The 12855-nt window shown below is 54.1% G+C and overlaps 2 protein-coding genes across 2 annotated transcripts in view; one reads left to right on the top strand and one right to left on the bottom strand.

Annotated features, from left to right (window-relative positions):
- The window catches only part of SND1 (staphylococcal nuclease and tudor domain containing 1), a 421273-nt gene that overhangs the window by 60339 nt on the left and 348079 nt on the right, over positions 1 to 12855 (bottom strand). The window lies entirely within an intron of this gene.
- Positions 2251 to 5147, top strand: LRRC4 (leucine rich repeat containing 4). The gene is made up of 2 exons (XM_027539082.1): positions 2251 to 2366; positions 2561 to 5147. Exon 2 carries the CDS (start codon positions 2661 to 2663, stop codon positions 4617 to 4619), a length of 1959 nt encoding a protein of 652 aa, XP_027394883.1. The 5' UTR covers positions 2251 to 2366; positions 2561 to 2660; the 3' UTR covers positions 4620 to 5147.

Below are 12855 nucleotides of genomic sequence, written 5' to 3' on the forward strand. Positions count from 1 at the left end.
CCCGGAGTCTCCGCTCACCAGAAGTAGGGGCAGGTTGCTACGCAGTTCTTCCCAGGCAGTCCAGGCAACAAAGAGCTGGTTAAGCTCCTGGGGCAGAGGGTTTAAGACCCACTCAGTCCAAACTCTGGGCACGGGGAGGGGAAAGGGCGCGGGGCTGCAAAGAGTTGAAAAGCCAGGGCTCCGCTGCATGAATGAACAACGGGGTGTGCCGCGGTGGCTGGGAGTTCACCTCCATCCTTCCCGTTGGTGGTTGTCCTGTCCCAGGTTGTCATTCCCCTAGCTCCCCGCACTTGGTCTTTCCTTCCACTGTTTTCCTCCCCCGTAACCCTCATTAAGAAAACGATCATTTAAAGCCCCAGTTAAAGCCGAGGTGAGGAAATGTGCGAGGGAGGCGGGGGAGGGGGGGAAGGGGAGGTGGACAGGACGAATCGGCATCTGTGCAGCAGCGCCCTGGCCGCCCCCGCGTCGTCCGCCACCCACCCCCCCGCCCTCAACCCCGTGCAGCTCGGAACTCCGAGCATGCAGCCCGGGCCGAGCGGCCGGTCGCCCCGTCAGCAGTCGGCGGGGGTGAGGATGACGCGGTCGGGGCGGGAGGCCCGCCAACAGCAGTAGCCCCGCCGCGGGTCGCCGCGCCTCCGGCTCCCGGGGCCCTAAGCCCATCGCTCCCAGAGCCCCAGGGTGGGGGCGGGGGCCCCCGCGCGGTCCCTCCGCAGCAGCCCCGCGCCGCTCCAGCCTATCAGCGGCCACCCGGCGGCTCCCTCCGATCGGACCAAAATAGCTGCGAACGCCTGCGACTTGCGCGCGGCCCCTCACTTGACGCTCACTCCGGCTCCCTCGCCCGGCCCGCTCCCCGCGTCTAGAGGGGGCGGGGAGGAAACGGCCGGGGCGCGGGGGGGAGGGGGGAGGGTGGTGGGGGAGGAAGGAAGGAAGGAGGAAGGCAGGGAGGGAGGGAGGGAGGAAGGGAGGAAGGAAGGAAGGAAGGAAGGAAGGAAGGAAGGAAGGAGGAAGTCGGACGGAGGCGCGGAGATCGGGGCTGCGCGGCGCGGGCCGGCGCGGCGCTGGAAGGCGCCGGCGTTAACCCCTCGAGGGCAGGCAGCGGAGGGGGAGCGGTGTTAATACATAAGAGCACTGCATCACGCTAATCTTCTCCCCAGAACAGTATGCGTCAGCAGTACATTCACGTTCTGACTGAAGGACAAAAGGATGAGAGAGCAGTCTGCGTGGCTGCTGCCTGCAACACCGCGAGCCCGGCGCGAGGAGGAGACGGTGGGCGCCGCGCGCAGGGGCCCCGCTGCTGCTGCCGCCGCCGCCGCCGCTAGCGAGCGGGGACCATGTTCCCGGGCTCCGAAGCGTTCCCCGCAGCCGCGACCCCCGCTGCTCACGCCGCCGCCAGCGCCGGGGCCGCTGCAGCAGCAACAGCAGCCCGCGGGCAGCGCAGCCGCTGAAGGCGCCGGGGGCCGGAGCCCCGAACTCGCTCTCTTCGCACAAAGCCAGAGCCGGCGGTGCGCCGGGGGCCCGGCTGCGGCGGGCGATTCTGCGCCCCCGGACTCCCCGAAGGGGCCTGCAGTTCGGGGCGACCCGGCTGCCGCCGCCGCTGCTGCCGCGCTCCTCCGGCCGGTGGACCAGATCCCGGCGCTGCCTCCACGCCGCTGCCCCTCAGGGGGCTGGACGGATTACTGCTCTTTGCACCAGCAGCCGGCGGACTGGGAAACTCAGCCCAGTTTGGGGCTTTTTAACCCTTAAGAGGAGAGGAGAGGAGAGAAGGGGGTGTGTGTCGAAGAGGGAGGGGGCGAAGGAGCGGCGGACACCTCCTCTTAACTCTCGCAGCACCGCGAGCGAACGACTGCATCAGCTGCCTCGGGCCGGGAGCGGCCGACACCAGGAGAGGGGGCAGCGCGGCGGCGGCGGCGAGCGCGGCCTGGGAGGCTGCGGGGCGCCCCCTCACTCCCCGCCTGGTAGCAGCCCCGGAGCGGGCGGAGGGCACCGGAGGCACACTCCGGCGATGAAGCGGCATCCCCCTCGGCTGGTGCGTGCCGGGGCCAGGGTCCAAGGACAAAGCCGGGAAGCGCTGGCGGCGCCCCGCCTCGGGCGGAGGGGGGGGCATGCACCTGCATAGCCCGCCGGGCCTCTGCTCTCCCGGCGCGCCTCAACTCCGCGGCTCCGCTCGCCGGCTCCGGATTTACTAGAAGCCATTTTGTCTCCCCCCACCCCTCCCCTCCCCTCCCCTTCCCTCTGACCTCCCCGCCCCCTCGACTTCCCCCCTTTTGTTAATTAAAACTAAGAAGTGAGAATGGGAACGAGGTGGCCAGCTCCGGCAGAGAACGCTTAAGGACACCACGCCAGTTCTTCCCTTCCTTCCTTCCGAGGTAGGTGACAGCGAATGATTGGGTGGGGATGGTCGCCTCGGGGGACAGCAAGTCCCAGCTTTCCGAGGGCTAGCCTGGGCGGGGGGCGCTGGTAGACGAGGGGCCACTCTTTAGTTTTGGCATGATTTTTTTTTTTTCTTCCCGGCCGATCTGCTCCGTCTCTCTAATCGCCCCCTCCCCACCTCCTTCTCCAGATGGAAAGAGGAGCTCCTAGCTCACTTAAGCCGGGGTAGGGCTGGTTCTCCTTTCCGAGCCAAAATCCCAGGCGATGGTGAATTATGAACGTGCCACACCATGAAGCTCTTGTGGCAGGTAACTGTGCATCACACCTGGAATGCCGTCCTGCTCCCCGTCGTCTACCTCACGGCGCAAGTGTGGATTCTGTGTGCAGCCATCGCTGCTGCTGCCTCCGCCGGGCCCCAGAACTGCCCATCCGTCTGCTCGTGTAGTAACCAGTTCAGCAAGGTGGTGTGCACCCGCCGGGGCCTCTCCGAGGTCCCTCAGGGGATTCCTTCCAACACCCGGTACCTCAACCTCATGGAGAACAATATCCAGATGATTCAGGCCGACACCTTCCGCCACCTCCACCACCTGGAGGTCTTGCAGCTGGGCAGGAACTCCATCCGGCAGATAGAGGTGGGGGCCTTCAACGGCCTGGCCAGCCTCAACACCCTGGAGCTGTTCGACAACTGGCTGACGGTCATTCCCAGCGGGGCCTTCGAATACCTGTCCAAGCTGCGGGAGCTCTGGCTGCGCAACAACCCCATAGAGAGCATCCCCTCTTATGCCTTCAACCGGGTGCCCTCCCTCATGCGCCTGGACCTGGGGGAGCTCAAGAAGCTGGAGTACATCTCCGAGGGGGCCTTTGAGGGACTGTTCAACCTCAAGTACCTGAACTTGGGCATGTGCAACATCAAGGACATGCCCAACCTCACCCCGCTCGTGGGGCTGGAGGAGCTGGAGATGTCGGGGAACCACTTCCCGGAGATCAGGCCTGGCTCCTTCCATGGCCTCGGCTCCCTCAAGAAGCTATGGGTCATGAACTCACAAGTCAGCCTGATTGAGCGGAATGCTTTTGATGGGCTGGCCTCGCTGGTGGAACTCAACCTGGCCCATAATAACCTCTCTTCTTTGCCCCATGACCTCTTCACCCCCCTGAGGTACCTGGTGGAATTGCACCTACACCACAATCCTTGGAACTGTGATTGTGACATTCTCTGGCTAGCCTGGTGGCTTCGGGAGTACATACCCACCAACTCCACCTGCTGTGGCCGCTGCCACGCTCCCTTGCACATGCGAGGCCGCTACCTGGTGGAGGTGGACCAGGCCTCCTTCCAGTGCTCCGCCCCCTTCATCATGGATGCCCCTCGGGACCTCAATATCTCGGAGGGTCGGATGGCGGAACTTAAGTGTCGGACTCCCCCCATGTCCTCTGTGAAGTGGTTGCTGCCCAATGGGACAGTGCTCAGCCACGCCTCCCGCCACCCACGGATCTCCGTCCTCAACGACGGCACCTTGAACTTTTCCCACGTGCTGCTCTCAGACACAGGGGTATACACGTGCATGGTGACCAATGTGGCGGGCAACTCCAATGCCTCGGCCTACCTCAACGTGAGCACGGCCGAGCTCAACACCTCCAACTACAGCTTCTTCACCACGGTCACAGTGGAGACCACCGAGATCTCGCCCGAGGACACAACGCGCAAGTACAAGCCTGTTCCTACGACGTCCACTGGTTACCAGCCGGCTTATACCACCTCTACCACGGTGCTCATCCAGACCACCCGTGTGCCCAAGCAGGTGGCAGTGACCGCGACGGACACCAACGACAAGATGCAGACCAGCCTGGATGAAGTCATGAAGACCACCAAGATCATCATCGGCTGCTTTGTGGCAGTGACCCTGCTCGCTGCTGCCATGCTGATTGTCTTCTATAAACTTCGCAAGCGGCACCAGCAGAGGAGTACAGTCACAGCCGCCCGGACAGTTGAGATTATCCAGGTGGATGATGACATCCCTGCGGCGGCACCTGCAGCAGCAACAGCAGCTCCGGCCGGTGTATCAGGTGAGGGGGCAGTCGTGCTGCCCACAATTCATGACCATATTAACTACAACACCTACAAACCAGCACATGGGGCCCACTGGACAGAAAACAGCCTGGGGAACTCTCTCCACCCCGCGGTCACCACTATCTCTGAACCTTATATCATTCAGACCCATACCAAGGACAAGGTACAGGAAACTCAGATATGACTCCCCCCCCCCAAAAAAAAACTTATACAAATGCAATAGAATGCACACACACACAAAGACAGCAACTTTTGTACAGAGTGGGGAGAGACTTTTTCTTGTATATGCTTATATATTAAATCTATGGGCTGGTAAAAGAAACAGATTATATTAAAATTTAAAAAAGAAAACTCAAAACAAAACTATTTTCTAACTTGTAAGTTCTATTTAAAGGGGGTAGGGGAGGGTTACCTTGGGAATGTTGTGGGGTAGAAGTCACAAGTCAAGTTGCTATGTGGCCAGAAGGGATTTCTGGTATACGGTTAAAACTGCTAAGATAAAACCAACTTAAAACACCAACAAACATCCCTAAAGAGTTAGGGTGCGGGCTGCTGAGGGGTGGGGTGGGGGTAGATGGAATCTGTCATTTTTTTTTTTAGAAGATGCTTCATAGGACCCAGGACTACCCATTTCTGTAGACATCTTTCTTAGGCTGAGAGCTGTCTTTGCAGATTTATCTTATTTAAACAAAAAAAATTCCAAAAAAAAAAAGCACTAAGAATTTGTACTATGCTTAGAATGTTGAGAGGCAATAAATTTTTCTTCTGAGGCCAAGGGGAAGACAGATCTGTAACATGGTGTTTTAAACAGGAAAATCACCGAAATTCACATGAAACCCTCAAGGGACTGAGGGTGCGCACCCCTGTGCACAGGTCTTCTTGGTTTGTGCACTGGGACACCGCACGCCCCGCCTGACGGGAGTGCGGAGGGAAGGAGCAGAGAAGGAAGGGAGCTGGCGTAGCTTGCAGTCAAATGCTTTCACATTGTACCAGATTCCTGCAGTTGGGCTTAACCCACTCTGTGCAAGGCATGTGTCTATTCAGGGCTTCCCAGGTGAAGGAGGCGGCTCCTGAAGGGGCCTGGGGGTCCCAGAGCGGGATGGGAGCGGACAGCAACAGAGAAAAGGTATTCACGGGAGGGCATACATCAGCATAGTGCCATGTCCACCTGTTGTTCCCAGCATCTGACAAATGATTGTCGACAATGATGGCATTTGATGATTTTCTTTTATAAAGGGTTTGTTTGTTTTAAGGTGGAGAAAGGGAGGAGAGGCCGGGAGTGGGAAGCTTGGGGGAGTGGAAGCTTTTCTCATGCTTGTGATTTGGTGACTATTCTAAATGCTGATTCATTAGGGATTATTACGGCTGATGTCAATGGGTTGTGGTGATGGGTAGGGGGGCAGAAGATGGGGAGAGAAGAAAAGGGGGAGACAGAGAGGGCACAGGCTCATTTAAAGTGATGAAGCCTTTCCTTACCAAGGATGCTTCAGAAAAAAAGATCTGAAATCCACAGTTCGAACAAAGTGATGCACACGCACGCACAGTGAGTTGGCCGTGGAGTCCTGTTGAATGTGGCACAGTGGGGCAAAAGCCTTCCCTCTCCCAGGCCTGCCTCAGGAGGAGGGGAGGAGAAAGGGTGGGCGTGGGTGGGGAAGGCGGAGATCTCTGTTATGCTGGTCCATTTAATGATGTAACTTTACTTATTATTTTAGCTTTAAAAGGAAATAAAGGGTTCAGATTTGAAAGGGGGGTAGGGTGGGGGGTGGGGAAATGCCAACAAAAGAACATTGATTGTAATGTGAGAAAAGTGTATTTTTGTATTTTAATAAATATTGTTCAATTTTTAATTCAATGTCCCTAAAGGGTTAAATTGAGTAAGACCCTCAACCTATAGCTTCTTATGAGCATTGACCGAATCATTTCTATATAAAGGAATAAAGGGGGGGGGAGGACCATGTTCAATTTCTTTTAAAAGTATGGGAACACGTTGAAGCTGTCAACCACTTTTCCTTAGCTTAAATAAAAGTACCCCGATTCTAGTGCACCTTTCACAAGCTAAGTGTGTTAGTCCCTGGCTCTGTTGGGGGTAGAACCGAATTTCCTGTGCCCTGGAAAAGCGGGGGAAATGGGTCAACCTCAGCTCCTGGGACCCAGCCAGGAGTTAAATGCCACCTCAGCAGAAGCTGCTGGTCAGACAGCACCAGCTTTACTGGGGGGACCCTGGGGGACTGGGACTGAAGAGGACTGCAATAATGTTGTTGGGATGAAAAGATCCCTCTGGCAGGGCTGCTCCCATTCTCTGGGTACTAAATAAACAAATGTGTCTCTCGGTGGTGGTGGTGGGTGTCGGTCTCCTGATGCTTAGCTGAGGAGTGTCATTCAGGCAGGCTGCCTGAACTGGGACCCTGCGTCTCTTCAAGCGCCAGTATTTATACTAATGCAGGGAACCGGGACTGAGTGGGTGTGATCTCCCTGGCACTGAACAGGGAGAGAGGCGGCAGCACTTTGCAGCAGTTGGCTAAGAAAGGGCCAATTCTTAATCCTCCTCTCTCTCTCTGTGTATTTTGCTTATACAAAATTTCTGGGTATCCGCGTTTGTGGCAGCATGTATGCATGGGCTCACACTTTAAGAAACTGCTATTCATGTTTCTAGGCTACAATGATGCGTTCTCTCTGCCTGTCCTCTGCTACCCTACCCCCAATAAAAAAGAGAGAAAACTGCAGCAGAAAAAAGGGTGGGACTTGGCTAGGACCAGCTGAAAAATGCAAGAAATCACCCCCTTTCCTGGTGCCATAGACACAACTCAGGCTATTTATTAGAACAGCTTCCCAGGTACACATTCAGAGGTGATTGTGAAGGAAGGAGCGGCCTCAGAAGCAGAGGGTGTGGAGCCCATTTCCTCCCACCCCTGCTCTTCCGACAGCTCTCTGGGCAGTCAGGGAACTATGCAGTTGCTGTGAAATGACAAAGGCTTGGGGGCTGAATAGACATCTAAGGAGAGAGGTGAAGAAACAGGCCTGAGACATTCCTGGGGAAGAGTCCTAAGAACAGATGCACCTGTCCTGGGGGTGGGGCATATTCAAGCTCTGGAATGTAAGGGAGAGGTGTTTTCCCGACAGGATATGGTTCACGGGCTTGAGTGTCGTTAGAGCTGTTAGGGGGGTTCCTTTGCTCACTGGGCGTGCTCCCTGACCTGGGCACTGGTTCAGCCTCTAGAGCAGCAATGCTCCTTCGCCATGGTGTTGAGTATGCCCTTCTCTGTAGCAGGCACTTGGGTCAACTTTTCAGAGAGGGGTCCCCTGAGCACCGAAAGTGCCGCCTTTAATGCTAGGCGGGAGACTCATCCTTGGCCTGGCCAAACCGTAGGGTTTGTTACCTGAGAATGGAACATGGGTTGGCAGCTTGCTGGACTGGGACAGGGGGGTGGGTGTGGGAAGAGTTACAGCAACATGTTAGAGGGAAAAGAACGCTGCTGATTATATGGAGTTAGGGAGTTTTCGTGACAGAATTTTTTAAAGGCCGTGAAAAACCATGTAGTCTAATCCCTTCACATTTTATAATCAAGGAAACGGAGCCCCAGAGCAACTGAATGATATAGTCCAAAGTCACACTGCTAATTAGGGGAAGAGGTGGGATTGAAAGCCAGGTCTCCTGACTCCCCAAACCAATGTGATTTCTCATTCAGGCTCCCAAGAACATATTTCCTTCCTGGCCAATATGAAAATGGGACCTTCCTATAGATACTGCTGTGCTCTTTTCTCCTCCCTCTTGGAGCTGTCCAATCTCCTTTGAACCAGCTCTGCTGAGCGGAATTCTGACCACAGGGGCCCCAGAGCTGGCCCAAGGGCCACGTGTACTAAGGAGTTGGATTCTCAGGACTACACAAAATAGCTGCCCGATTCTTAGGTTCAATGGCAGACAGAAACCACAGGAATCCCACAGAGGGCAACGACTGCTAGGTAAAAGGTAACGCAGACAAGGCTGGGTGTTCACAGTGGAACGATGGCTTGGTCCTCTCCCAACCTTGGCCTGGGAAGCTCTGCAGAGTAAAGGACTGACAGAGGTCTTAAAGCACCTCTCAGAGCAACTTGTGCACAGTGAGTGGTTTCTGCTTGTTTGGCTGAACAATGAGACTGTTTGGGGGAGGCGGGGGGCTCCTTAACTCTTCTCCATTGCATCTGCCCTAGCCCCAGCTCTAAAATCATGATCTGATTGCTACTCCCATAATCTGCTCTAGGACATTTTATGACTCTCTGGTCATAAAGCTGCATCCTATTGGCAGTGAGGGTAGAGGAGACAAACTAGTTTCTAAGGCCTAGGGACACCAGCTTTATCATGGCTGTTAACAGAAGGCCAAGTGGGCTTCACTCAGCCCAGGCTACTACCTCAGGGGCCAGGGCCTGCAATTATGGCTCCAACATTTTACTGCAACAAAATTAGAGAAGAAAAGGAAGAGAAAAAGAGAACATTTATATCCAAACATATGTCTGATTTTATCTCCTCTGCTGGCACTCAGTGCTCCATGCCATCGGCTAATGCAGGCACTGTTCACGCCATTTCGAAATCCTGCCTCAGCTAAACTGCAAGGCACTTCTGGCTCAAAGCACCTCTCTTGGTTTCTATCCATTCAGAAAGCACCCTTTCCCCTGGAGGGGGGAAGAATGGTTTGGGCAGTGGATTACGGTTGTTTTCATCTTTGCTTTATATTGAGATGAAGTGAATTGCTCCTTGGAGCAGGGATAAAGGCTTCAGGAAGCAGATCAGTGAAATATATGTATCTGCAAAGCAATACAGCATAGTGCTTGCAAGTACAGATTCTGGACCTGGTCTCCCCAGGCTGAATTCCAGCTCTATCACTTACTAGCTGTGTGACTTCAGACAAATATTCATTTTCCTCATCTCTAAAATGGACATAATATTGGTGTCTACTTCAATACTTCATAGCTTGTTGTAGGAATTAAAATTTGATGATATTACATAAGGGGAAGACCAACTGACCAGCCTCCATCACCACCTCTATTATTGAACCTCATCCATATCCAAAGAGAGAACACGCCTACTGGACTAGTCTAGTGAGGGGGGATGGTCACCCAGAAGTCCTGGGGAGCAGGACAGCACTGTCTACAAGCCCAAGCACTGTGGGAAAGATGGGTTTACTTTTCTTCTTTGTGCTCCGTTCTTTAATTGAGCCCTTTAGATGACCCAAGGCACTGTCCTAGCCCAGGAACAGATTACTTTTCCTTCTGGCGAGTCAGGAGAAAAGGTAATCTGTTGGTGGTGATAGTGCACAAGCTGAGAGCTGGGATAGGAAATACTACCAGAAACCCTGGCCGTTGCCAAGAGGGTAATAAGCTTCCTAGTGTCTTCTCAGATCATCTTGTTTCTTTATCGGGGTGCTTTACCAAGGGAGGTGGGCCCATGGAGGCACCAGGAAGGAGAAAGGAGCACAGAGAGGGCTGTTGGGGCCTCAGAGCAGTTTCGGGGGGCTTGGAGGAAAGAAAAACAAGACAGGAGAAAAAGCACCAGAATCTGAGCAAATGAATGGAATGGAGCTATGTGGCAGATACAGAGGCTAAGGGGCTGCAATGCAGTTCGGGAGGAAAGCCAGGGAGATTCCTCTGCCCTCACAAACAGGAGGCTGGCAGGACCCTGGATGGGGGGAGGACTGGCAGTGTGAAATTCATGTCATGGAGCAGAGGAGAAGAAAGGCAGGGAGATCAACTTTCCAAGAGAAGCCCAAGAAAGCAAGCATTTGATTTCCTAATGAGAGGCTAGAATTAGATTTTAGCATGATCACAGGTTTCATCCTCTGGAACATGCCAGCTTTGCTGTCAGTACTTGGGCCAAACCACCTACCCACGACAGTCCTGTTCCTGAAGCTGGAGGCTGTCCACTGCTGGGCAGGGGGCGGGAGATGCTGGAGGCTGTCCACTGCTGGGAGCAACCCCTCCCTCAGGGCTGTAATCAAATTCTGTTCCTGACAGACTCCCTCCTTTCTAAGAAGGTACAGTCATGGGAGGGGAGAAGAGGGGATATAGCAGCTCACTGTTTATCCACAACAAGAGTATTATTTCGGTGGTGGTGGGGGGGTTGTTATATAAATTATGTTTCCCCATAAAAATCATGACGACTCTGAGTTCGGTGCTGCACGTGGACCCTGGCAGTGAGTCAGAGAGACGAGGCCGGGGCCTGTGGGGGATAGCCCTGAGAGAGGAGGCTCTTTTGGCCAAGGAAGGTAGCATTTGAAAGGATGGTGCTGTCATCTCTAGCTTAGCCCGGTAGAGATTTCTGGACCTGTAGTAGGGAAGCAGTAAGGCTGAGAGACCATGCTAACGCCAGGTTTGGGGATTGGATGGACCAAAGTGGTACTTAGCTTTTCAGGTTCATCCATTCTGTGTGCCTAGAAACAACACCAGAGCCATTACTAAAGTTGAGATTAATTACTAAATACCAAAGGAACAGCCCTTGATCTACTTGTTTTTTTAATATCCATTCACCTGCTTATATCTCCCATTAATAAAAAGCACACCCTCCATTCCTTCTCCTGTCACACTTCCCCCCTCCCGTGTGTGTCCAACTGTCTGTCAAGACAGGACCAAGGATGCCCCGCAAGATCCTTCCATTCTAGAAGCCCAGTGGCTCTTTCTTCCTTTTCACAGTCCTGTTTCCTCTTCTGAGGCAAGTCCTTAATCTGTAGTTTCTTATATTTCACAACCCTGGTTTCCCTGTCTGTGCAGGTGGGGATGTAGTCACCAGATAAGCCACTCTACCCGTTCCATGAGTCAGCAAGGATGACGGAGATGAGCTTTCGCACGCTGTTCCCTGTGCAAAGTTTGGTTTCCTGGCCTCAGGCTACTGTTCCCCAGGCTTCAAGGCCCAACCCACTCACCCAGGTTCATTAAGGACACTCAGACAGGTCCTCCTACTCAGGTTCCACCCTGGAGGTGAACTGAATGAGCTGGAGGCAGTTCCCTGGATAGTGCCGTGGTGTCTGCAGGAATGCACAGCACATCCCTCGCGGCAGGCCCATCACAGTGCCAGACATGGAGCCCAGGCCTCAGATACCGACGGCCTGTTCCCACAGCCCCCCAGCTGCAGTGGCTACAGTGATAATCTATTACCACTGCAAGAAGACTTAATTTCTGGACTTAAAGGAAGTCGGATAATACTTTATCCTATTAGCGTCTGCCTGTGTGAATTGACAATGGCTTCCTTCTGACATGACAGTGTATTCTTCCCATTCATCTCTTAAGGGGATGAGTTGGGGAAGTCTGGAGTTAAGATTGGAGGGAGGGCTGAGGAAGAGACTGCTAAAGGAACCAGAGGAAGGGAAGACAATTTTTCAATGGGGAATGGGGAGAGGAGGCTTAGAGGGATATGGCAACACTGAGACAGCTCAGAGAGCAGGCCTGCATTTCATTCGGCTTCCTTGTGAGGGAAGTAGTGCCAGCTGCTGGGTGTGTTGTGTGCACGTGTACAAGGGAAAAAGGTTATGAAGTCACAGAGGAGAAAAGCGCGAGAGAGGACCGGACTCGGCCTATTCCGTGTGCCTCTGGTTTCAGCTTGTTGGGCTGCAGAGTAACTTTCCTGTCCTTTAATCCCTCTTCCGCATTCCTGTTCTGAGTCCACACCGGCTCTGACCAGTGGGATCAATGTCAGCTGAGGGCCCCTCCGCATCACCTGTGTGTTCTCACAGCTGGTCGACCTGGGGGGCAGCTGAAGACAGATTGATAGTTTCCAGCTTCTGACTTCAGGAAGGTGGAGACAGTGAAGGGAGTTTCCAAGTTAATTCAGAAAATCTAGGTGAACCCTCTTATTTTATTTGTGAGGAAAAGGAAGCCCAGGGAGATGTGACTGCCAGTGCCCGTGAGCTGGTGGTACTGGGATCAGGTCTCTGGGTTCTCAGCCCAGCACCAGCAGGGCTACTGAGACTTATAACGGCAGGGGGCACCACTGACAGAAGCTACAAGGTGACCAGTGCCCCTGGAGTCTGCAAACTGGTGCCATCCCTTACTTTTTGCTTCCAGGGAGGCAGGGAGAGGAGTGGAAGGCCTTTCACGCCAGTACTTTATCTGGGCTTCACACTCTAAACCAGATGGTGGCCACACCTGACTTCCCTCAAACAACTAGAACTGAGAAATCCAGCAACTTTTCCTTCTCTTCAACTACGAATATTCCAGGGCAGGGGAGTTCTGATGGCTGCCCAGCCAGTAAACAAATTAGAAGGGGCATTTGTGGCTGAGGCCACCCTACCCATCTCCATAAGAGTGAAGAGCTGTAAAGAACAGGTAGAAGGAAGTTCTGCAGAAGCTCAATCATGTCAGAAGTCCGTTCAAGGTCAAGCTGACTACTGGAGAAGCAGGAACGTCTTCCCTGGTACTGTAAGCAAGGAAAACCTCAGACACCCTGGGCTGACTCG

The sequence above is a fragment of the Bos indicus x Bos taurus genome, chromosome 4 (genome assembly GCF_003369695.1).
Source record: "Bos indicus x Bos taurus breed Angus x Brahman F1 hybrid chromosome 4, Bos_hybrid_MaternalHap_v2.0, whole genome shotgun sequence".
Classification (NCBI taxonomy): domain Eukaryota; kingdom Metazoa; phylum Chordata; class Mammalia; order Artiodactyla; family Bovidae; genus Bos; species Bos indicus x Bos taurus.

Excerpts from the sequence above, each read along its gene's own strand:
- LRRC4 (XM_027539082.1), top strand. The coding sequence starts at position 2,661 with ATGAAGCTCTTGTGGCAGGTAACTGTGCATCACACCTGGAATGCCGTC.